This window comes from Bos taurus, chromosome 20, assembly GCF_002263795.3.
Source record: "Bos taurus isolate L1 Dominette 01449 registration number 42190680 breed Hereford chromosome 20, ARS-UCD2.0, whole genome shotgun sequence".
Taxonomy (NCBI): Eukaryota; Metazoa; Chordata; class Mammalia; order Artiodactyla; family Bovidae; genus Bos; species Bos taurus.
Window position 1 is genome coordinate 23,543,111 of NC_037347.1, and position 24,784 is coordinate 23,567,894.

A 24,784-nucleotide genomic window follows, 5' to 3' on the forward strand; every position below is an offset into this window, starting at 1 on the left:
GTAACAGATGACTCAGAAGAACAACTACAAGTTAACATGAAGAGAAAAAAAGTTCAGGGTCGAAACATTGATCTGTGCTAATGGATAAACCTCAAAAACATGAAACTGAAAAAAGCCAGATGTGAAAGACTACATATTGTATGGTTCCATTTATATGACATGTCTAGTAAGAGCAAATTTATAGGAACAGAAAGCAAATCACAGTTGCCTAAGACTGAGGGTGGGAGCAGGGGTTCTCTAGAAGTGGCTATATGGTGGTGATGGTTTATTCAGTAAGTCATGTCCGACTCTTCAACCCCATGGACTGTGGCCCCACCATGCTCCTCTGTCCATGGGATTTCCCAGGCAAGAATGCTGGAGTGGGTTGCCATTTCCTTCTCCAGGGGATCTTCCCAATCCAGGGATCGAACCCACATCTCCTGCACTGGCTGGCAAATTCTTTACCACTCAGCCACCAGGGAAGCCCTAAATGGCCATGGGGAGGAGATTTTCTAGGACTATAGAAATGATTTAGAAGAGGACTGTGGTAATAGTTGCACAAATGTATAATTACTAAAATCAGTGAATTGTAAACTTATATTGGTTAAATTTTATGATATGTAAATTATCCCCTGAAGCAGTTTTTTTTTTTTTTTTAAAGTTCAACCATGGTAGTAGAAAAGTAGCTTAAAATATTTTCTATTTATCAAGTACTAATATTATTATTTTATTTTTATTATATCATGACAAAGGTATGGAAATGAACACTCACACACAGTGGTGGGTGTAAAATTAGGTGCAGATTTTCTGAAGGTAATTTGACAATATGCATCTAAGCCTCAAAATGCTGGTACACTTGGACTCCCTTCTGGTTGTATATCCTAATTGGAGGATAAACACAGAGATATTCATCTCTACTATTTGTAATGGGAAAATTAGGAACAACCTAAACATCCAACAATAGAAGATAAATTATGGAATACTATGTATCTATTTTCACGATGCAAATGCACATATGCAATGTGTCAATAAGATGTTTATAAATATAAGTGAAGCGATTACAATTTAATATGTATAGAGTTTAAAACATTTGTGTACATTTTTGGATATCTATATAACAAATATGAATCAGGTACCTCCAAGTGCTAGGACTACTGGGTTTCTTCCTGTTTTGTTTATGTGTGTTTTCTAAAGCTTTTAAATGTATCATGTATTATGAAAAAAAAGTTTTTTTTCTTAAAAGGATATCTTTTTACTGACTTATCATGACTTTAAGGCTCCCTTTTGATATTAATAACAAAACCCTTTGGACCCTCACATAATAGCAGTTCAGTTTTTAGTATTTTAAAATTTTATTTTTATTTTTTTATTGGGCTGCATCAGGTCTTGGTTGCAGCACGTGGCATCTTTGTTGCATTGTGCAAGATCCTTTGTTGTGGCACACGGACTCTCTAGTTGTGGTGCCAGGGCTTAGTTGCTCTGCAGTATGTGGGATCTTAGTTCCCCAACGAGGGATCAAACCCACGTTCCCTGCATTGCAAGGCAGATTCCCAACCACTGGACTACCAGGGAAGTCCCTTTAGTGTTTATTGATTAATACAAAAAGCTACTATAACTTCTATACCACTTATATGGCTTTGAGTATATTATAGCATCTACAAACAACACTCCCCACTGCCTACGCGCGCGCACACACACACACACACACACACACACACACACTCACACATCTTTTAGACTTATGTAGTCACAATGGCACCCCACTCCAGTACTCTTGCCAGGAAAATCCCATGGATGGAGGAGCCTGGTGGGCTGCAGTCCATGGGGTCACTAAGAGTCGGCGACTTCACTTTCACTTTTCCCTTTCATGCATTGGAGAAGGAAATGGCAACCCCATCCAGTGTTCTTGCCTGGAGAATCCCAGGGCTGGTGGAGCCTGATGGGCTGCCGTCTATGGGGTCACACAGACGCGACACGACTGAAGCGACTTAGCAGCAGCAGTCTACATTATCAATTTTGAAACAACTCTGTGGCTGCAGGTTGGGAAGGACACCTAGAGAATAAAGTAGAATGTTGTAGCTTGGTAATGAAGGTCCTTTTTATTACAGTCTTCCTACCTTTCCAACTTTCCACCAGTTCATACAAAACTGCTAATTCTGTCACTGGTCATGCTGTTATTTCATCTGCTTTTGTACATGCCGTGCCTTGGGCCTGACATGCCCTATTTCTTTTGTACACTTCACAAATTTTTATTTTTCAGGGCATTGCTTGGAAATCATCCTTTTTAACTCCCTTCCAAATAGATTAGGTGCCCTCCTTTCTGCGCTTTCCACTTGGCACATGTTTTTTCAATTGGAGTATAGTTGCTTTAGAATGTTGCATTATAATGAAGTTAGTCAGAAAAATGAGTATCATATATTAACACATATATGTGAAATCTAAAAAAATGGTACAGATGAACCTGTCGTCAGGCAGCAGCAGCAACATAGATGTAGACAATGAACGGACGTGTGGACACAGGGCAGGGGCGGGATGAATTGGGAGACTGGGATTGACATATGTGCACTGCCATAAACAGATGGATACTGGGATCCTGTACACATGCTTTTATTGAAGCATTTATCACATTGTATTGTAATTACTAGAGAAGACAATGGCACCCCACTCCAGTACTCTTGCCTGGAAAATCCCATGGACACAGGAGCCTAGTGGGCTGCAGTCCATGGGGTCGCTAAGAGTCGAACACGACTGAGCGACTTCACTTTCACTTTTCACTTTCATGCATTGGAGAAGGGAATAGCAACCCACTCCAGTGTTCTTGCCTGGAGAATCCCAGGGACCGGGGAGCCTGGTGGGCTGCCGTCTATGGGGTCGCACAGAGTTGGACACTACTGAAGCAACTTAGCAGCAGCAGCAGAATTGTAATTACTCACCATGTACATTTCACCATCCAGATAAGGAAGTTCACCTTTGTATCCACTGTTTCTGGCACATTATCTGCAACAGAAGAGAGGCCTGTAATCTCAGTTGAATGAGTGTGCAGAGAAAGACCCAATCTTGCCCTTAAGACAGTTGCAGTCTAGTTAGGGACACATACATGTCTCATATTATTGTTGCTCAGTTGCCAAGCTGTATCCGACTCTTCGCAACCCCATTGACTGTAGCACACCAGGCTTCCCTGTCCCTCACCATCTTCTGGAGTTTGCCTAAGTTCATGTCTATTGCATCGGTGAGGCCATCCAACTGTCTCATCCTCTGCTGCCGCTTCCTCTGCCTTCAACCTTTCCCGGCATCAGGGTTTTTTCCAGTGAGTTGTTTGTTAGCATCAGGCGGCCAAAGTATTGGACCTTCAGCTTCAGCATCAGTCCTTCCAATGAGTATTCAGGGTTGATTTCCTTTAAGATTGACCAGTTTGATCCCTTACTGTCCAAAGGACTCTCAAGAGTCTTCTCCAATACCACAGATCTAAAGAATCAGTTCTTCTGTGCTCTGCCTACTTTATGGTCCAGTTCTCAGAACCACAGGTAACTACCGGAAAAAACATAGCCTTGACTATACTGACCTTTGTCGGCAAAGTAACATCTTTGCTTTTTACACACTGTCTAGGTTTGTCATAGCTTTCCTGCCAAGAAGCAATTGTCTTCTAATTTCATGGCTGCAGTCACCATCAGCAGTGATTTTAGAGCCCAAGAAAGGAAATCTGTCACTGCTTCCACTTTTCCACTTTCCCCTTCTTTTTGCCATGAAGTGATGGAACCAGATGCCATGGCCTTAGTTTTTTTTAATATTTAGTTTTAAGGTGGCTTTTTCAGTCTCCTCTTTCACCCTTATCAAGAGGTTCTTCAGCTCCTCCTCCCTTTCTGCCATATATATTAGTCCTATAATAGAAGATATGAATGACCACACAGAAGAGACAGTGGTTAATTTTGACTGGGTGATTAGGAACTACTTTCAGAGTAGGGTCCATTTGAATTATTTTGACAAACTGAAGAAGAAAAGAGGAATAAAAGCCTTGAGTCTCTTGTTACACTTTAGAAATTCAGTCTATAGAAAAATGGAGGAAGGCACCATCTTCCCTCCCATGTGCATTCGCTCTTCTCGGCAAAAGGAAGCTGGTGTCTCCTTCCAGCCCCACAACCGCGCCCTCCGGTCCACCCCGAGCCATCTTTGATCCGTCCTCTTGCCTGCCCAATGGCCCACGCAGTGCCCTGAGGCCGCTTCACAGATCTGTAGAAGAGTTTAAACTGTCATTCCGTCCGCGGCCCTTCCACCATTGGTGCCTGTCTCCACTGTTTCCCAATCCCAGTCGGGGAATCAAGATGAAGGCGAGGGACGTGGGTGAAGAAGACAGCGAAAGCGGGCAGAACTCTTCCAAAGGAGACAAAATGCAGATTAGCCTCTGTGATGTGTCTTCTGAAGATTTTTTTAAAAACTTGGCTAACACTAAAACAGCTCCATGCCAGAGAGCCACGCCGACTTCAGGGTAAAGTAACCAGTTTGAGGAAAGAGCGATTGTCAGACGGGAGGTGGACAGGCTCCATATCCAGAATTAAAGATTCGACGGAGCAACGGAGAGCCCTGAATGACACTATCCATGACCTGTGAGGTCAATTAAATGCCAAAGTATGTGATCGCTCTACAGTAAACGAAAGGTACAGAAATACGCCACAGCAAGAATTTTATGATATCCAACAACAAAATCTGAAATTTTTTGTGTGAGCTTTTGTGTGAGCTCACAGCAGAAAGGAATAAATTAAGAGAAGAAAACAAGCAGCTTTTGGCTAGGCTCAAGAGGAAACAGCCACAGTTTCGCCGTTCTTTTTCTCATAGTGATGACGACTCCGTCCCTGCGTCTCAAAAGAGCGAGTCAGTTATTTCCATCAGGGACCCTCCGCCGGACCTGAGAGGCATGTGGCTGTCAAACTGATAATGCAAACGAACACCAAACAGATGAAATCTAGAGGGAAAAAGAAATAGCCACACAGTTCCGAGTTTCAGGTTCCATTTTACAGTCAGGACGTCTTTGAGGTGCCAGAGAGCCCTCAGGAGAAGATTTCCTCTAACAGCAGTAGACTATCACAATAAGCAGTGGCAGTCCAAAGTCATCTAGTCCTGTTCCTTCAGCGTCTACACTTGGCCCTCAAACTGTGTATGGATTTGAAGATAACTCCAGCCTTCCTGATGCCAGGCGTGGCCATCCACAGAGCAAATCCATTTTCACACAGAGGACCTCCCCACAGAGGATCTCCACACCAAAGCGTGGAACTGACACTGATTTCCATTGGAGCCTTTCCAGTATTTCTCCAGGAGAAGAACTACCTACTGAAGTATTATCTGAAACTTCAGACGAAAGTATGATTGATTATCAGTTCAGTTCAGTCCCTCAGTCCTGTCTGACTCTTTGCGACCCCGTGAATTGCAGCACGCCAGGCCTCCCTGTCCATCACCAACTCCCGGAGTTCACCCAGACTCACATCCATCAAGTCAATGATGCCATCCAGCCATCTCATCCTCTGTCGTCCCCTTCTCCTCCTGCCCCCAATCCCTTCCAGCATCAGAGTCTTTTCCAATGAGTCAACTCTTCGCATGAGGTGCCCAAAGTACTGGAGTTTCAGCTTCAGCATCATTCCCTCCAAAGAAATCCCAGGGTTGATCTCCTTCAGAATGGACTGGTTGGATCTCCTTGTAGTCCAAGGGACTCTCAAGAGTCTTCTCCAACACCACACTTCAAAAGCATCAATTCTTTGGTGCTCAGCCTTCTTCACAGTCCAACTCTCACATCCATACATGACCACTGGAAAAACCATAGCCTTGACTAGACGACCTTTGTTGGCAAAGTAATGTCTCTGCTTTTGAATATGCTGTCTAGGTTGGACATAACTTTCCTTCCAAGGAGTAAGCGTCTTTTAATTTCATGGCTGCAGTCACCATCTGCAGTCATTTTGGAGCCCCCAAAAATAAAGTCAACCACTGTTTCCCCATCTATTTCCCATGAAGTCAGGGGACCAGATGCCATGATCTTCGTTTTCTGAATGTTGAGCTTTAAGCCAACTTTTTCACTCTCCACTTTCACTTTCATCAAGAGGCTTTTGAGTTCCTCTTCACTTTCTGCCAAAAGGGTGGTGTCATCTGCATATCTGAGGTTATTGCCATTTCTCCTGGCAATCTTGATTCCAGCTTGTGTTTCTTCCAGTCCAGTGTTTCTCATGATGTACTCTGCATATAAGTTAAATAAGCAGGGTGACAATAGCAAAAGCATATTTTCTCCTTTTACACGGAGAGACAAAAACACCACTTTACATCTATTTCCTTTAGACTATACTTCAAGATCTGATGTGAAAAGACCATCATTTGGTGTTTTTCGTGTTTCAATGAGAGATAGCAGTAGCCAGACACCTTGCAGTGAACAGTCCATAGCAAGGAAGAATAGTAATGGAGCTACAGGTGCAGCCCATGATGCTGATAAGCCACAAGGTGAGACTCAGGCTTGCACTTCGGGGTCTTCAATAAACAGAAGTCAAGATACAGTTAGGAAAAGAGGGGGAAGTAGCTATCTCTCCATCTCTCTCTTAAGGAGCCTGCTTTTCTTTTCCACAAGGACAGTCTTCCTATCAATTCAAACTATTTAACATTTGTATTCAGACTATGTAACTGGTAATTCCTGACTTTGATTCTACTTCCCAGAATATAATATACAGGCAATAAAAAGTTGGGCAAATGACTAAGACTTTGAAACAGGACCTACTGCCAGTTAATTAGATTCAGCTACAAAGAAAGAAACTTAGTTTTCAGAATCCCTCTACTTCTATATAAAAGTATAGAGGTCTATCATCTTTTTGTTGAAATTAAGCTGCTTGAGTCTATGAGTCAGGGTGTGTCATGCTGAGTTGGTTTAGTTGTGTCCTAGTTTTGGTAACACTATGGACTTAGCCTGCCAGGCTCCTCTCTAAAGAGAATCCATGGGATTCTCTGGAAGAATATGGGAGTGGGTTGTCATGCCCTCCTCCTGGGGATCTTCCCATCCATCAAGTCTCTTAGACTCTTGCATTGGCAGGTGAGTTCTTTATTACTAGTGCCACTTGGAAAGCCCTTATGAGTCAATAGTTCAGTTCAGTTCAGTTCAGTCCCTCAGTCCTGGCTGACTCTTTGTGACCCCAGGAATCACAACACGCCAGGCCTCCCCGTCCATCACCAACTCCCGGAGTTCACTCGGACTCACGTCCATCGAGTCAATGATGCCATCCAGCCATCTCATCCTCTGTCATCCCCTTCTCCTCCTGCCCTCAATCCCTCCCAGCATCAGAGTCTTTTCCAATGAGTCAACTCTTCACATGAGGTGCCCAAAGTACTGGAGTTTCAGCTTCAGCATCATTCCTTCCAAAGAAATCCCAGGGCTGATCTCCTTCAGAATGGACTGGTTGGATCTCCTTGCAGTCCAAGGGACTCTCAAGAGTCTTCTCCAACACCACAGTTTAAAAGCATCAATTCTTTGGTGCTCAGCTTTCTTCACAGTCCAATTCTCACATCCATACATGACCACAGGAAAAACCATAGCCTTGACTAGATGGACCTTTGTTGGCAAAGTAATGTCTCTGCTTTTGAATATGCTATCTAGGTTGGTCATAACATTCCTTCCAAGGAGGAAGTGTCTTTTAATTTCATGGTTGCAGTCACCATCTGCAGTGATTTTGGACCCCAGAAAAATAAAGTCTGACACTGCTTCCACTGTTTCTCCATCTATTTCCCATGAAGTGATAGGACCGGATGCCATGATCTTCATCTTCTTAATGTTGAGCTTTAAGCCAACTTTTTCACTCTCCACTTTCACTTTCATCAAGAGGCTTTGAGTTCCTCTTCACTTTCTGCCATAAGGGTGGTGTCATCTGCATATCTGAGGTTATTGCTATTTCTCGCGGCAATCTTGATTCCAGCTTGTGTTTCTTCCAGTCCAGTGTTTCTCATGATGTACTCTGCATATAAGTTAAATAAGCAGGGTGACAATATACAGACTTGACGTACTCCTTTTTCTATTTGGAACCAGTCTGTTGTTCCATGTCCAGTTCTAACTGTTACTTCCTGACCTGCATACAGATTTCTCAAGAGGCAGGTCAGGTGGTCTGATATGCCCATCTCTTGAAGAATTTTCTATTGTGATCCACACAGTCAAAGGCTTTGGCATAGTCAATAAAGCACAAGTAGGTGTTTTTCTGGAACTCTCTTGCTTTTTCCATGATCCAGTGGATGTTGGCAATTTGATCTCTGGTTCCTCTGCCTTTTCTAAAACCAGCTTGAACATCAGGAAGTTCACAGTTCACATATTGCTGAAGCCTGGCTTGGAGAATTTTGAGCATTACTTTACTAGCATGTGAGATGAGTGCAATTGTGTGGTAGTTTGAGCATTCTTTGGCATTGCCTTTCTTTGGAATTGGAATGAAAACTGACCTTTTCCAGTCCTGTGGCCACTGCTGAGTTTTCAAATTTGCTGGCATATTGAGTGCAGCACTTTCACAGCATCATCTTTCAGCATTTGAAATAGCTCAACTGGAATTCCATCACCTCCACTAGCTTTGTTCGTAGTGATGCTTTCTAAGGCCCACTTGACTTCACATTCCAGGATGTCTGGCTCTAGGTGAGTGATCACACCATCGTGATTATCTGGGACGTGAAGATCTTTTTTGTACAGTTCTTCTGTGTATTCTTGCCACCTCTTTTTAATATCTTCTGCTTCTGTTAGGTCCATACCATTTCTGTCCTTTATCGAGCCCATCTTTGCATGAAATATTCCCTTGGTATCTTTAATGTTCTTGAAGAGATCTCTAGTCTTTCCCATTCTGTTGTTTTCCTCTATTTCTTTGCAATGATCGCTGAGGAAGGCTTTCTTATCTCTTCTTGCTATTCTTTGGAACTCTGCAATAAGATGCTTAAATCTTTCCTTTGCTCCTTTGCTTTTTGCTTCTCTTCTTTTCACAGCTATTTGTAAGGCCTCCCCAGACAGCCATTTTCTTTTTTACATTTCTTTTCCATGGGGATGGTCTTGATCCCTGTCTCCTGTACAATGTCACGAACCTCAGTCCATAGATCATCAGGCACTCTGTCTATCAGATCTAGGCCCTTAAATCTATTTCTCACTTCCACTGTATAATCATAAGGAATTTGATTTAGGTCATACCTGAATGGTCTAGTGGTTTTCCCTACTTTCTTCAATTTAAGTCTGAATTTGGCAATAAGGAGTTCATGATCTGAGCCACAGTCAGCTCCTGGTCTTGTTTTTGTTGAATGTATAGAGCTTCTCCATCTTTGGCTGCAAAGAATATAATCAATCTGATTTTGTTGTTGACCATCTGGTGATGTCCATGTGGAGAGTCTTCTCTTGTGTTGTTGGAAGAGGGTGTTTGCTATGACCAGTGCATTTTCTTGGCAAAACTCTATTAGTCTTTGCCCTGCTTCATTCCGTATTCCAAGGCCAAATTTGCCTGTTACTCCAGCTGTTTCTTGACTTCCTACTTTTGCATTCCAGTCCCCTATAATGAAAAGGACATCTTTTTTGAGTGTTAGTTCTAAAAGGTCTTGTAGGTCTTCATAGAACCATTCAACTTCAGCTTCTTCAGCGTTATTGATTGGGGCATAGACTTGGATTACTGTGATACTGAATGGTTTGCCTTGGAAACGAACAGAGATCATTCTGTCGTTTTTGAGATTGCATCCAAGTACTGCATTTCGAACTCTTTTGTTGACCATGATGGCTACTCCATTTCTTCTGAGGGATTCCTGCCTGCAGTAGTAGATATAATGGTCATCTGAGTTAAATTCATCCATTCCAGTCCATTTCAGTTCGCGGATTCCTAGAATGTTGACGTTCACTCTTGCCATCTCCTGTTTGACCACTTCCAATTTGCCTTGATTCATGGACCTGACATACCAGGTTCTTATGCAATATTGCTCTTTACAGCATCAGACCTTGCTTTTATCACCAGTCACATCCACAGCTGGGTATTGTTTTTGCTTTGGCTCCATCCCTTCATTCTTTCTGGAGTTATTTCTCCACTGATCTCCAGTAGCATATTGGGCTCCTACTGACCTGGGGAGTTGTTCTTTCAGTATCGTATCAATTTGCCTTTTCATACTGTTCATGGGGTTCTCAAGGCAAGAATACTGAAGTGGTTTGCCATTCTCTTCTCCAGTGGACCACATTCTGTCAGATCTCTCCACCATGACCCGCCCGTCTTGGGTTGCCCCACGGGCACGTCTTAGTTTCATTGAGTTAGACAAGACTGTGGTCTTAGCGTGATTAGATTGACTAGTTTTCTGTGCGTATGGTTTCGGTGTGTCTGCCCTCTGATGCCCTCTTGCAACGCCTACCGTTACTTGGGTTTCTCTTACGTGGGGCGTGGGGTATCTCTTCAGGGCTGCTCCAGCAAAGCACAGCTGCTGCTCCTTACCTTGGACGAGGGGTATCTCCTCACCACTGCCCTTCCTGACCTTGAACGTGGGATAGCTCCTCTAGGCCCTCCTGTGCCCACGCAGCCACTGCTCCATGGATGTGGGGTTGGTCCTCCCGGCCTTATAAGTCAATAAGAACGCTAAAAAAAAAAAAGAAAGAAAGAAAGAAAGAAAGCAAGCCATGAGAACACCTAAAAGGCGTGGACTGTAAGAGTTCAACCCTGTAATACTTGTGAAATACTTGACAAGGTAACCACAATACTTACACTGAGAAAGATTTTATTTTTCAGAATAAAATAAATATGACTTTACAGATACCATACAGCATGACTTAAATTACAAAAGAGAAGATGTGACACAGACTGTATACTAGTTATTAAAATTTGCTTTTAAAAATCAAAAAGCAAGAGCAGAAGGAAAAACCTCATCAACAAATACCAACTATTTGGCAAGCAAGGGCAACATTTACAAGAGGAGGAGACCTTTTTAAAAAACAAAGCAGTTATGGTTTTATCCGTAACATAAAGCAGCCAGTTGCTTGTCACTGGTTATCACAGTGTGTGTGTATGTGTGCATGTGTATGCACATGCATACGTGTGCAAGTGTGTGCACATGTATACTGAACGGAGGAGGGGAGAACTAGTCAGCAACACATGTCCCTCTCCTTCCTTCCTTCTGTCCTCCCGCTACCATCCTCCTTACTTTCCCTGGGCCGTGGTGGTATTCAACTCCTTTTTTCTTTACAGTTTTTTTTTTTTTTCCCGTGTGTCCCTGGGCGTGTAGAAAAAACAAAGTGATTGAGTGAATTCATGTGCCATAAAACTCACCCTTTAAAATAGAGTACAATACATTAGTTTATATGGTACATTTAAAAACTTGTAAAACCATCACCACAGTTTTAGAATATTTTCATCATCCTTTAAAAAAGCCCATACATAATAGCAGTCACTTTCTACATTCCCCCACATTTTAGCTTGTGGGGAGACAAAACCAAAAAGCTGTGGTTGTGGTTGTTAATTTGATTCAATATCTCTTGGAATGAAATACCACCAGGGCTGAATATTATCTCCCTTTACATATTTCTTTCCCCAAACATGGAAGCTTATAACATAGCATCAATAATCTTTGACTTTTATTCTAAATCATACATTCTAAGTAGCTGAAGGTTGCAGTTATTTAAAACTGTTTTATTAATGTACTTTAGAATTCATATCCAGCTTTTGATGTTTCAATCTCTCTGGCAAGTTAACTATCAACTTATTTTATGTTTTTATATCCTGTATTATTACAAAAATATTTAAAATAATATTTACTAAAAGCAAAATGGAAAAGTAAAATTTACTGTATTATGATTTGACTTTTACTGTAAATCATACATTCTAAGTACTTGATTCTAGTTATTTAAAACTTTTATTAATGTTCTTTAGAATTAGTTATCATATCTAACATTTGATGTGCTTCAATCTCTGGCAAGTTAACTGTCAACTTATTTTATATTTTTATATCCTGCATTATTAGAAAAAATGTTTAATATTTACTAAAAACTAAATAGAAAATAAGTAAAATTTAACTACTGTATTATGCTGATCAAAACCCAGGTGCTTTTATGTTCTTCATTGCGTTTGCTTTTTTTTTTAAGTATTTATTTATTTATTATTTGGCTTCGTGGGTGTCTTAGGTGCAGCATGTGGCATCTATTTCCCTGTCCAGAGACTGAACCCAGGACCTCTGCACTGCCAGTGCAGAGTCTTAGCCACAGGGAAGTTCCCAGGGATTTTGTTTGTTGGTTTTGTTTTAAGGAAGGGGGGGTGTTTTTGTGTGTGTGTGTTTTTTCTTTTTTGTTTTTAGCAAAATTAGAAAAAAGAAAGGGGAAGGAATTGTGTAAACAAGTGTGGTACTGGCAACGAGTTAGCCTTCTGATTGTACTTCCAGAGGACATGCAGTTTATGAAAACCCTTCGCTTGTATTCTATCATATATAGTAAAGAGGAAATGGTAAATTGTAAATAATACAATTATACATCAAGGTAAAGAGAACAGAGTCTGGAAAAGAACCTGACACCATACAAAACTGTATAATGGTCCTGTGAAGATAACAACAGCATTCCTTACTCTTAAAGAACCTTCCTGTCTTTTTGCGTTTGATTTTGTAAATCCTGGGTCAAATAAAAGCTACAATGTTAAATATGAAAAAAAAAAAAAAGAAAAGAAAAATGGAAATGACTCACCAGTTACTTCCTGAACTTGCAGCTCTCTAGCTATCCTCAGTCCTAACTAAACATGGTTCCCACTGCCCTAGCTTCCCTTTCCTCTCATCTCATTGTCAAAAATCACTGACAATAGATTTTCTCTTTAGAATGCAGAGTTTGCACTCTAATCTGGCAAAGAGTTTGCTTACCTGATGATATGCATGTTTGGGTGGTAAGAAAAAGTGTTATGTGAAGCATGGGAGAACTGGTTTCTAATCCTGGCTTTGCCATAGTCTCACTCTATAGACTAGCTTTATGACACACTCATACTTCTTGGTCTTCAGTTTCTTCTTTGACAAAATGGAGGTGATTAGAATAATTACGTCTCTTTAACCTAATTAATGTAGTTATTTAGAAGAATATATATGACACTATATAAAAACACCTTACGAAACTGAAATACTGTACAAATGCTCAGTTTCAAGATTATATCATTACATTTCTGAAACCACTTGATGGAATTGGCCAGACTCCTCCTACCGAGGGGCTGTATAACTTAAGGAGAAAAGCATAGCAGAAAGTTGGGGAAAGAATTCTTGCTTTGTTTGTATAGTCAGATGAGTGGTTTTCAAGTGAGTGTGGGTGATAACACATCTGGAAATCATAGAAACACAAAATATTGATGCATTTAATTACATCATACAAATCAGGACTATTTAGTCCTAGTTAGTCCTGACTCTTTTGATGAACTATGATTATGTAACATGTATACAATACAAGTAAAAGGGCTTACCAGGTGGCTCAGAGGTAAACAATCTGCCTGCCAATGCAAGAGACACAGAAGATGTGGGTTTGATCCTTGGGTTGGGAAGATCCCCTGGAGAAGGAAATGGCAACCCACTACAGTATTCTTGCCTGGAGAATCCCATGGACAGAGGAGCCTGGCAAGCTACAGTCCATGGGGTCACAAAAAGTCTGATGTAACAGCACCCAACACTCACTCATACAAATAAAAAGTAAAGATGTACTACTCCTCAGTTCTTTTCTTATTCTAAGCCCAAAATAGGGTTACTTGTGCTCTTTACTCACCATGGTAGTCAGGGTTCTCAGAAAAATAGAACCAAGAGGAGACAGACAGATCAGAAGACAACTTAAAGAATTGATTCATGTGACTGTAGAGGCTCGCAATTCAAAATCTGCAGGGCAGTCTGGCAGGCTAGAGACCCAGGAAAGTGTTGAGTGTACAGCTCCAGACTGAAGGCAGTCTGTTGGCAGGATTTCCTCTTCCTTAAGGGATGTGAGTCTTTTTCTTAAGTCCTTCAACTGATTGGATAAGGCCCACCCACCTTGGTTGGGTGGCATTACCAACTCAATGGATGTGAATTTGAGCAAACTCCAGGAGATAATGAAGGACAGGGAAGACTGTCATGCTACAGTCCATGGGATCATAAAGAGTCAGCCATGACTTAGTGACTGAACACCACCACCACCTTATGGAGGGTGATCTGCTTTATTCAATCTGTTGATTTAATCTCATCTTAAAAGGATATTCACAGAAACATCCAGCTGTGTTTGACCAAATATCTAACATCACAGCCTAGCCAAAATGACATAAAATTAACAATCAGACTCACCAACTTACAAATCACAGCAGCAGGCTGCAGTTTCCCCATCCCTCCCTTGTCAATTTTCCAGGGATTTCTTACGACTGAATGTCCAAGGGTGATTCTGTGTGTGCCATGGGAGGGGACAGCATGAAATGTGAGAGCAAGTCCAGCACACAGCAGCTCTGAAACACTAAGCAATAAGCTGCCCAACTGGGACAGCTTCCAGGGACAAGCCAGCCCTGGGACCTCCAGTCAGGCCATTGCCCAAGGCCTAGCAGCAAATCATGCTCCCACAGAGCAGTTTTAATTCCTGCCCATTGGACCCAGCACCTCCCAGGCCACATGCTGAGCCCAAAGGTAGTGTCAGGTTAAATTTGGGTGATGACACTCTCTTGAAATACTCGGAGCCTCTCTTCAACTACAGTTAAGACTGTTCTCCTTTTTTTCTCATTCACTGATTGTTCTGTTTCCTTTATTGTTTATTATGCAAAGGCCAAGTCTAAATCACCTCAGACAGCTCTGCTACTCTGAATCTTGATTTGAAATCTTGGTGAAGGTTGTTTCGTTATTTTGTTGTTGTTGTTGTTGATTTTGTTTTCTCTGTAAGACCTTCTCAAGTAGTTCTCTCAGATCCTTTGTTTCTGATGGCTTTTTGCCTAGTACCTGGGGCATGGTTCGTGCTCTATGGTTAAATTAATCAGATTTAGCCTGCAGCAGAACTTGTTTTAGTTTATCAAGTTAACACAAGGGAATTTTCTGAGGGAAAAAAAAAAAACCAGCTAAGGTTTAGAAAGGTTTCAGTGGCACTCAACCCTGATCAATTTCACTGGGCTTGAACCTGTACCAGAACAATATTGTAAAGCAATTATCCTCCAATTAGAGAAAAAAAAAAAAAAAAAACTGTACCAAGAGCAGCCAAACCACCTTCCCCATCCCTCCTCTACTGTTTGGTAACTGCCTATTGTTATTCTCTAACTCCTTATTACCAAATTCAGACTTAAATTGAAGAAAGTAGGGAAAACCACTAGACCATTCAGGTATGACCTAAATCAAATCCCTTATGATTATACAGTGGAAGTGAGAAATAGCTTTAAGAGCCCAGATCTGATAGACAGAGTGCCTGATGAACTATGGATGGAGGTTCATGACATTGTACAGAGGACAGGGATCAAGACCATCCCCATGGAAAAGAAATGCAAAAAAGCAGAACAGCTGTCTGGGGAGGCCTTACAAATAGCTGTGAAAAGAAGAGAAGTGAAAAGCAAAGGAGAAAAAGAAAGATATAAGCATCTGAATGCAGAGTTCCAAAGAACAGAAAGAAGAGATAAGAAAGCCTTCCTCAGAGATCATTGCAAAGAAATAGAGGAAAACAACAGAATGGGAAAGACTAGGGATCTCTTCAAGAAAATTAGATATACCAAGGGAATATTTCATGCAAAGATGGGCCTGATAAAGGACAGAGATGGTATGGACCTAACAGAAGCAGAAGATATTAAAAAGAGGTGGCAAGAATACACAGAAGAACTGTACAAAAAAGATCTTCACGTCCCAGATAATCACGATGGTGTGATCACTCACCTAGAGCCAGACATCCTGGAATGTGAAGTCAAGTGGGCCTTAGAAAGCATCACTACGAACAAAGCTAGTGGAGGTGATGGAATTCCAGTTGAGCTATTTCAAATGCTGAAAGATGATGCTGTGAAAGTGCTGCACTCAATATGCCAGCAAATTTGGAAAACTCAGCAGTGGCCACAGGACTGGAAAAGGTCAGTTTTCATTCCAATTCCAAAGAAAGGCAATGCCAAAGAATGTTCAAACTACTGCACAATTGCACTCATCTCACATGCTAGTAAAGTAATGCTCAAAATTCTCCAAGCCAGGCTTCAGCAATATGTGAACCGTGAACTTCCTGATGTTCAAGCTGGTTTTAGAAAAGGCAGAGGAACCAGAGATCAAATTGCCAACATCCGCTGGATCATTGAAAAAGCAAGAGAGTTCCAGAAAAACATCTACTTCTGCTTTATTGACTATGCCAAAGTCTTTGATTGTGTGGATCACAATAAACTGTGGAAAATTCTGAAAGAGATGGAAATACCAGACCACCTGACCTGCCTCTTGAGAAATCTGTATGCAGGTCAGGAAGCAACAGTTAGAACTGGACGTGAAACAACAGACTGGTTCCAAGTAGGAAAAGGAGTACGTCAAGGCTGTATATTGTCACCCTGCTTATTTAACTTATATGCAGAGTACATCATGAGAAACGCTGGACTGGAAGAAACACAAGCTGGAATCAAGATTGCCGCGAGAAATAGCAATAACCTCAGATATGCAGATGACACCACCCTTATGGCAGAAAGTGAAAAGGAACTAAAAAGCCTCTTGATGAAAGTGAAAGTGGAGAGTGAAAAAGTTGGCTTAAAGCTCAACATTCAGAAAACGAAGATCATGGCATCTGGTCCCATCACTTCATGGGAAATAGATGGGGAAACAGTGGAAACAGTGTCAGACTTTATTTTGGGGGGCTCCAAAATCACTGCAGATGGTGACTGCAGCCATAAAATTAAAAGACATTTACTCCTTGGAAGGAATGTTATGTCCAACCTAGATAGCATATTCAAAAGCAGAGACATTACTTTGCCAACAAAGGTCCATCTAGTCAAGGCTATGGTTTTTCCTGTGGTCATGTATGGATGTGAGAGTTGGACTGTGAAGAAGGCTGAGCACCAAAGAATTGAATCTTTTGAACTGTGGTGTTGGAGAAGACTCCTGAGTCCCTTGGACCGCAAGGAGATCCAACCAGTCCATTCTGAAGGAGATCAGCCCTGGGATTTCTTTGGAAGGAATGATGCTAAAGCTGAAACTCCAGTACTTTGGCCACCTCATGCGAAGAGTTGACTCACTGGAAAAGACTCTGAAGCTGGGAGGGATTGGGGGCAGGAGGAGAAGGGGACGACAGAGGATGAGATGGCTGGATGGCATCACTGACTTGATGGACGTGAGTCTCAGTGAACTCTGGGAGTTGGTGATGGACAGGGAGACCTGGTGTGCTGCGATTAATGGGGTCGCAAAGAGTCGGACACGACTGAGCGACTGAACTGAACTGATTCTCTAGGTGTTTTGTTGACTGTTTTATCTTGTTACCTTGTCACACACAGATGGGACACTCAAGATATACTTGTTAATGGAATGAATAAGATACCTGCTAGAAAAAGAATTTGTTGTAACAAATCAAGCAACAAACAAAATAGAAGAAAGTATGAGTGAATGTTTGTCTCAGGTGTGAATGGATAAGAACTATGAGCCATGGAAGAAATTATATGGTGGTTGGGGGTAGGGGGGAAGAAGCTGTATACTTGATTACATAAATTGTTAAACTCTACAGATCAAAAAATCATAAGCTACATTTAAAAATAAATATCAAGCTGGGAAAATATTGGCTACATATAACGACATATCAACGTGGAAGTAAATAATGGAGAAAAATCTAAAATTCCAGTTCAAAAGTGGGAAGAACTTAAAAATAGATAATTCACAAAAGAAGAAGTATAAATGACTAATAGTCATAAAATGACAGAAAACATTTTCTAACACTACTATTAACAACAACAACAAAAACCCATCAGTTAGAGTACTCATTACTAACCATGGTGCAGTGACTTGGGCACCCTCTTCCATATTTCCTCTTGATCGTCAAAGTCAAGTTTTTAAAACTCAAAGCTAGGCATTGAGTCAGTTTCTTTCTCTGCATTTTAGCTGCTTAGACTCTACATTAGGAGCAATACAAAACAGAAGCCCTCACTGCTGCTGAAATGCTGGGAGAGGGGTAGGAACACAAAGAATAGAGAACTATAAGATTATAGTATTATTCTACAAGTAGATAGGTATCAAATGTATTTTATTAATTTGAAGAGTGTGATCTATATGTAGTCCACCAACACTTAATCTCAGCCATTCATACCTTCAATGAAAGAATGATCAGTGACTACAGAAAGTTATGAAATCAGGTATATTACTAAGGCTGCTTTTTATTGGTTATCGGTTTGCCAAAGGTCCAGAGAGAATGATGTAATGAAGCATGAACTTTTGTCATGTACTGCCATGTCAGACCAGTAACAGTTTCTTCTTTCAAAATCCTTTCTCTCTTTCAAAAAACTATGTTTATTCTAAGTAAAATTGAATTGCAATTTTAGCATTGGCACAGTCCTCAAAACAGAAAAATTACAAATTATGTGCCTCTCAGAATCCTTTTTTTTTTTTTTTTAGCTAATCACCAACCACAATGTGAATTCCTGCAAGAGTGGGGTGCCATGTCACAAAAGATCAGTCTGGCTTCACAGTCTGTTCTTACTTGGCCTGTGTGGAAGACAGATGTTTTTTGTTGAATCAGGACCATAATTTGCATCTGGAAGGACAATGGGCCACATTCTCTTCTCCTGTCCACACACAGCTACACTGACAGCAGCATGAGCTGCTCAGAGATAGAGGCAGAATTTGGCTCAACCAGTGCAAAATACAGCCCGATTTTTAAAAGTAAATGATCCAGCTGACATCTAGTGAAGAACAGACCAGCTAGTGGATTTGGAAGTTTCCTTTAAAATTTCTTGAAATTTTCCTTTGAAATTTCCAGTGCAGTGTATGAAGTAATTCCAGACTCTAATGAACTTCAGAGGCCTCTCTGGCTGTAAATAAGAACAAAAATGATTGTCTATATTGGATCCAGGACTTTCTTAGGCAATAGATAATTTATTGTTATGTTCTATGTCCTCGTTTTCCTTCAGTGATTGATGTATCCTCTTCTGTTTTCAGAAGCCTTTTCTAATATTCACCTTTCTTCAAAATGATCCCGAAAGATGAGTCAGAAGTTCCATACCTGCTTTCCATATGGGGAAGCTGGGGCCCAGAAAGGTTAAGCAGATTTCCTACCCAGGCAACAAAGGAACTCTGGGTTCTCAAGTGGTTATGGAAATCTAGTCAGAATGGAAATGAAACTTCTGCTTCCTTGGGTTATCTTTCCTGCTTGTTTAAAATGAAATCCTTTCCATGTTATCAGTTCCTAGGAGATTGTTTTTGACACATGTAAATTTGGAATCCCCTCTAACTGGAACCGATTTTGTCCAGGACATCCCAGTCATTGGTGACATCTTTATAGGCCTCCCCTCCCCATATAAACACAGCCCTCTTCTGGCCAGTCAGGTCATTGTTGATCGATGTCACCAATAGCACACAGAAGGTGTAGACAGTGAACAGTTGAATTGCTGGCTCTGGAGTATTATCTATGAAACCCATGCATTCAGGGTTTTCTTGCTTAGTAAATCTATCTGAACATATTTACTCTCAGAGTTCTATTATTGATGTTTAGATATTCAGATGCTTTGATCATCTGAATTGAGAAAGAAAGATTTAACCTTGAGAAAGGAGAAAAAGTAGAGAGGGAGTTATTGGTTTTGTGAATTTTAGCTTTTCCAAGGGAAAAAGTTGAACAGGGCACAATTCTATTTCGGGGAGCACAAAATTCTTGAGTGATATGATGTACTTCCCTTTTTATAGAACGAAGGAATCTAAGAGATTTTTTTAGTCCAAGTTCCCCATCTTACACATGAAGACACTGAATTCAACTAAGTTTTGATGTGTCTTAGAACTGTTTCCCTCTCAGTGTGTATACATTTACCTCATTTTTTAAAAAGTTGTGTAACATCCTATAAGGAGGCATCTTTATTTAGCCATATTTCTTTGAGGGCTATCTTGGTTATTTCCAGGTTTTTTCACTATTATAAATAATACTGCAAAGAATAACTTTGTATAGGTATCTTAGTATTTACTTAGTATTTTTCAGAATAGATAACCAGAAATTAAGTAAAATTTTTAGTAGAAATAGTCCTCTTAGGAAATTGTACCCATGACAGCACATCCTTGCCAACACTGGATATTTTCAAACTTTTAAGTTTTTTTTTTTTTTTTTTTCTTATTTTGGTCATGCCACATGGCTTGAAGAATCTCAGTTCCCTGACTAAGGATTTAACTCAGGCCATGGCAGTGAAAATGCCAAATGGTAATCACTGGACCACCAGATAAACACCCCCCCCCATTTAAGTTTTTAAAATAATTGTGGTCAGTTTCATGTAGCTCATTAATCTATCTGAAATGTAATTTTCTGTACTATGTGAGATGGGAACCTAACATTCATTTTGTGAATATTGAAAATGAGAGGAAGAACAGAGCACTAGGTGTGGGAAGTGTAAGAAAAGCAGCTAAGGGAAGCCACCAGGTTATACCACCACTCAGCAAAATCAAAGCCTTCAGCTTACCAGACCTGACCCCTATGGACACCTTGGAACGCTAGTTAAGGATCATGTATTACAGTAGAACAGTTGTATCATATACGCATTTGGGGGCTTAGCTGTACAGCCTTTAAGCTTTTGAGGGCCCAGATACTAGTGACTTTAGGACATTTTGAAAGACTTTTAAATGTAATTTTGCCTACCATGTCAACAATAAAATCTAGACTTGGAGCTTCCCTGGTGGTCAAGCTGTTAAGGATTCATCTTCCAATGCAGGAGATATGGGTTCAATCCCTGGTGGAGAACTAAGATTTCACACGCTGCAGACCAACTAAGCCCAGGCGCCACAACTAGAGAGAAGCCCGTGTGCTGCCACTAAGACAAAGCAGCCAAAAAAAAACCCCACAAAAGTAGACTGTCTCCACCCACCGATTTCTGCTGCTGCTAAGTCGCTTCAGTTGTGTCCGACTCTGTGTGACCCCATAGACGGCAGCCCACCAGGCTCCCCCGTCCCTGGGATTCTCCAGACAAGAACACTGGAGTGGGTTGCCATTTCCTTCTCCAATGCATGAAAGTGAAAAGTGAAAGTGAAGTCACTCAGTCGTGTCCGACCCTCAGCGACCCCATGGACTGCAGCCTTCCAGGCTCCTCCGTCCATGGGATTTTCCAGGCAAGAGTACTGGAGTGGGGTGCCATTGCCTCTCCAACCCGATTCCTACTCATGATTTAACTAGAGCATGCTGCCTTCTGAAGGTTACACTGTGTGTCTCACCCACACACAACCTCCAAGGGTCTTATGAAAATATTCCCTCCAGTAGCATATGTACATATATAATGTTCCTGAAAAGATCTGCAAAACACAACTTTCTCTCTGCCTCATTATATGTGGAATTTTGAAGTTTTTTGGTGATTTTTTTTTTTGCACCCTTATGTACTGGTATCCAGCTGTCCTAATCCATGATCAACCCACTTTTCCTTTCCATGCTTCAGAATTCTTCAGGCTTCCCTGGTGGCTCAGACAGTAAAGAATCTGCCTGCAATGCAGGAGAGCCGGGTTTGATCCCTAAGTGGGGAAGATTCCTGGAGAAGGACGTGGCAAACCAAGTCCAGTATTTTTGCCTGGAGAATTCCATGGACAGAGGACCCTGGAGGGCTACAGTGCATGGGGTCTCAAAGAGTCAGAAATGATTGAAAGATGAACACTTTCCAAGTTCTTCTCAATACAATTCTCTGGGTAGCCACCAACAATGGATCAGGGTTGACACACAGGTGTAGTCAGTTTGCCATCTCTGGTCTAGGTCATCGTTAGTAAAAGTCCCATGGTGTTAGTGGAAGATTTTTGTCTTGAATATATGCATTTTATCATCATGATGTGCATCAGTGGTCTTGCCCACAGATTTGAGACAAGAGTTATCTAAGGCGGTCTGGCCGGCCACCCGTGGGAAATTAGGATGTGGCTCTTTGGGGAAGAAGACCCTTCCTTTTTCCTTTTACAGCTGAGTCATAGTTCTTCTTGCTTTTTCTGTCAAAGGGGAGGGTCCATGATATGATTTCATATCAAGAGTTCAGAGGTTGCATAAGTGCAGACAGCAGATGCCTTTGGTCCCCCACCTACATTCTCTGCTATGATTAAAGCAGGCGACTTCTGTGACTCTTCCTAAAGATTTTGCTCTGGCTGCAGACTCACGTGGCTTGGGCATCAGGCAAGTGACAAGTGCTGGGCGATTTATGCCCTCAGGAGCAGCACTTACCAAGCGACAGGTGGGAATTGTGCTACAACACTCTCAGGGGCACTCTGCAGTTTTCAAGAGCTTCCCAGCTGCCCCAGTGGCAGTGGGCTCGTTAAGGCTTCCTCCCTATGAACTGCTCCTCTGTTTCACATCTCCCTTCCTCTACCAAGATCCCCTTCCTAACTGTCTTATATCCCCCTCCCCCAACCGGGATCACCTTCCAGAAACCTTCTTGCACGCTAATCCGTGACTGAGAATCTGCTTCTGGAAGAACCCAAACTAAGACATCACTTTCGTAGTGGGGGAGGACATATCTTTTTGAAAACTGATACTAGCAAACAAAGCATTTTAAGGAGCTTCCTATTAGCAACAATGAATTTTAATTCTTCACTCGCTAAAAAGATGGAAAGATTCTTCTGTTTTTGTAGAGACAAGGGCGCTATAAAGCAAAGTGGTGAATCCTGGGTCACAAAATCCCTGTCATATCTGACATCATCTAGCTGAAGCCATGGGGTTCCGGGCTTGCTAAAAGAGCCTGGGACAGTGGACAGGTTGGCTCAAGTGCCAGTAACTGTACCAGAGGCAGCAGTGATAAATAAAATATTATGTTGTGATTTTTCCACTTGAAGAAATGGTAAATATAACCTTGTTTCAAAAAGTATTTCACTTCAGGATTATCAAACGTAGTTTGATGGTGTTGACTGAAAAAAAAAATCACAACCTATAAGCTGTGAATTATGTTTTATTGGACAGACTGACTGAGGACGTAAGTCTCAGATAGTTCTGAGGGACTGTGCTGAACAAGTGAGGGAGGAGTCAGAGTGCACAGGAGCTTTGGCAAAACAAACAAACAAAAAATAGGTAGTCAAACACCAAACGATTACTGTTAATTTAAAACAGACAACTCAAGTTAATGAATTTAGTGCTTTACTATGTATGAGAAGATAAAGTAGAAAATGGCAACCCACTCCAGTATTCTTGCCTGGAAAATTCCATGAACAGAGGAGCCTGGTGGGCTACTGTCCATGGGTTCCCAAAGAGTCCGACAAGACTGATGGACTTAGCATGTATGAGAAGATGTAAGAGTCTGGGTTTAGTGAAATTACTCCTATGATATTCCTTTGATCTTGGCTACCTAGGGCCAGTATCTTGCTTTTCTCCATCCTGACTCCCTTCAGGGTACACTGCCGGGGGCAGCTGCAGTGGCTGATGACCGAATAGTTGCAACATCCTGTTGTTGATAAGGCAATATTCTTTGTCTACAGGGCCTCATCTTGGTCATAAATCAAACAACATTGGGTAGGCATTTCATGAGCAATTTTGTCCCAACACACTAGAAAGTCTTCTTCCTAGACCAGATGAAAATTCTGTTGATGGGCCATTCTGTGCTAACAACCCAAAATTCTCTGGATCTTACTAGTTTAGTATAATCCAAGAAATATTTCCCCTTGTTGCCTCCTCTTACAGCTAGACTTGCACTATGACAATTACTCTATGTAGAGTTATATATATGATCAACTGTCTTCAGACATCATTAATTTTATTGGAGGCCTGATTACACATTGTGTAATGCAGGAGGCAACAGTCTTATAAAACAGGATATAAGTAATATAGCTAGCAACATTAATAAAGTCATAGTGCAGCAGAAAGAGGCACATGGCATAAATAGTTTGAAAACAACAAGAGAGAGCACATTAAAACAACGATTTGTATAGTGAGTTATAACCTGGTCACGATAAGCCATTAAGTCCACAGGGCAGGCAGCTGGAGAAGCCAAGTTCTGGAATGATCAGGTAGAGATAAAAAGATAAATCATCTTTTTTATAAAGGTATACTTCATCAATTTTTTGTTGGTCATAATTTGTATAAGAGGAAAGGTTTTCTAGGAAACAAAAAAGGCAGTATATTTCAGAAAAAAAGTCATAAAAGTATAAACCATATTATTAGTTCATCAGTCCTAAGTAATTAATTCCTGTTGATCTGGATGAAGTCATCAGATTTTCCATTAGAGTTTTATTTATTTTATTATTTGGCTGCATCGGGTCTTAGTTGCAGCGTGCAGGATCTTTCAGTTGCAGCATGGGGAATCTAGTTCCCTGACCAGGGATTGAATCCAGGCCCTCAGCATAGAGAGCACAGTGTCTTAGCCACTGAACCACCAGAGAAGTCCCGCCATTAGAGTTTTGTAATTTCTTACCCAGTTCAGTGGTATGATCTAAAAAGTTATCAGAAACATAACTATCAAAAAGTCCTTTTTATGAATCTTCTTGAAGATCATTTTATAAAAGCATCAGAGTAAAACAATGATTATAAACAATAAGACTTAAAATTACATGAGTAAAGATTTGATTACAATGCAATTGACAAGGAATTTGGATATTTCTACAAGGTAATAAGTAGAATTATGCCTGATAACATTATACGAAGACATATCAGACTTTTAGGAATCCTTCTAAATTTTGTAATATATTAAAGACATCTAACCTAAGAAGTTTATCGCAACTTATTTGACAATGTTTTCATGTAATTTAACAAAAATAATCCTAGTTAATTTAATATGTC

At 41.0% G+C, this 24,784-nt stretch overlaps 1 protein-coding gene across 3 annotated transcripts in view; it reads right to left on the bottom strand.

Annotated features, from left to right (window-relative positions):
* Window positions 1-1,549: 1,549 nt before the first annotated feature.
* The window catches only part of LOC132343219 (craniofacial development protein 2-like), a 48,682-nt gene continuing 25,447 nt past the window's right edge, over window positions 1,550-24,784 (bottom strand). Inside the window, exons 2-4 of one of the 3 annotated variants that reach the window (XR_009491934.1) lie at window positions 3,077-10,559; window positions 2,913-2,976; window positions 1,550-2,032 (exon numbers count right to left, since the gene is read on the bottom strand). Coding sequence is in view for 1 of the 3 variants with exons in the window: in XM_059878871.1 (XP_059734854.1) it covers window positions 8,950-9,885 (936 nt within the window). In the remaining 2 variants the exon portion in view is untranslated. Of the gene's footprint in view, window positions 10,560-24,784 lie in introns of all 3 variants that reach the window. The other 2 variants (XR_009491933.1, XM_059878871.1) reach the window with 2 other exon arrangements.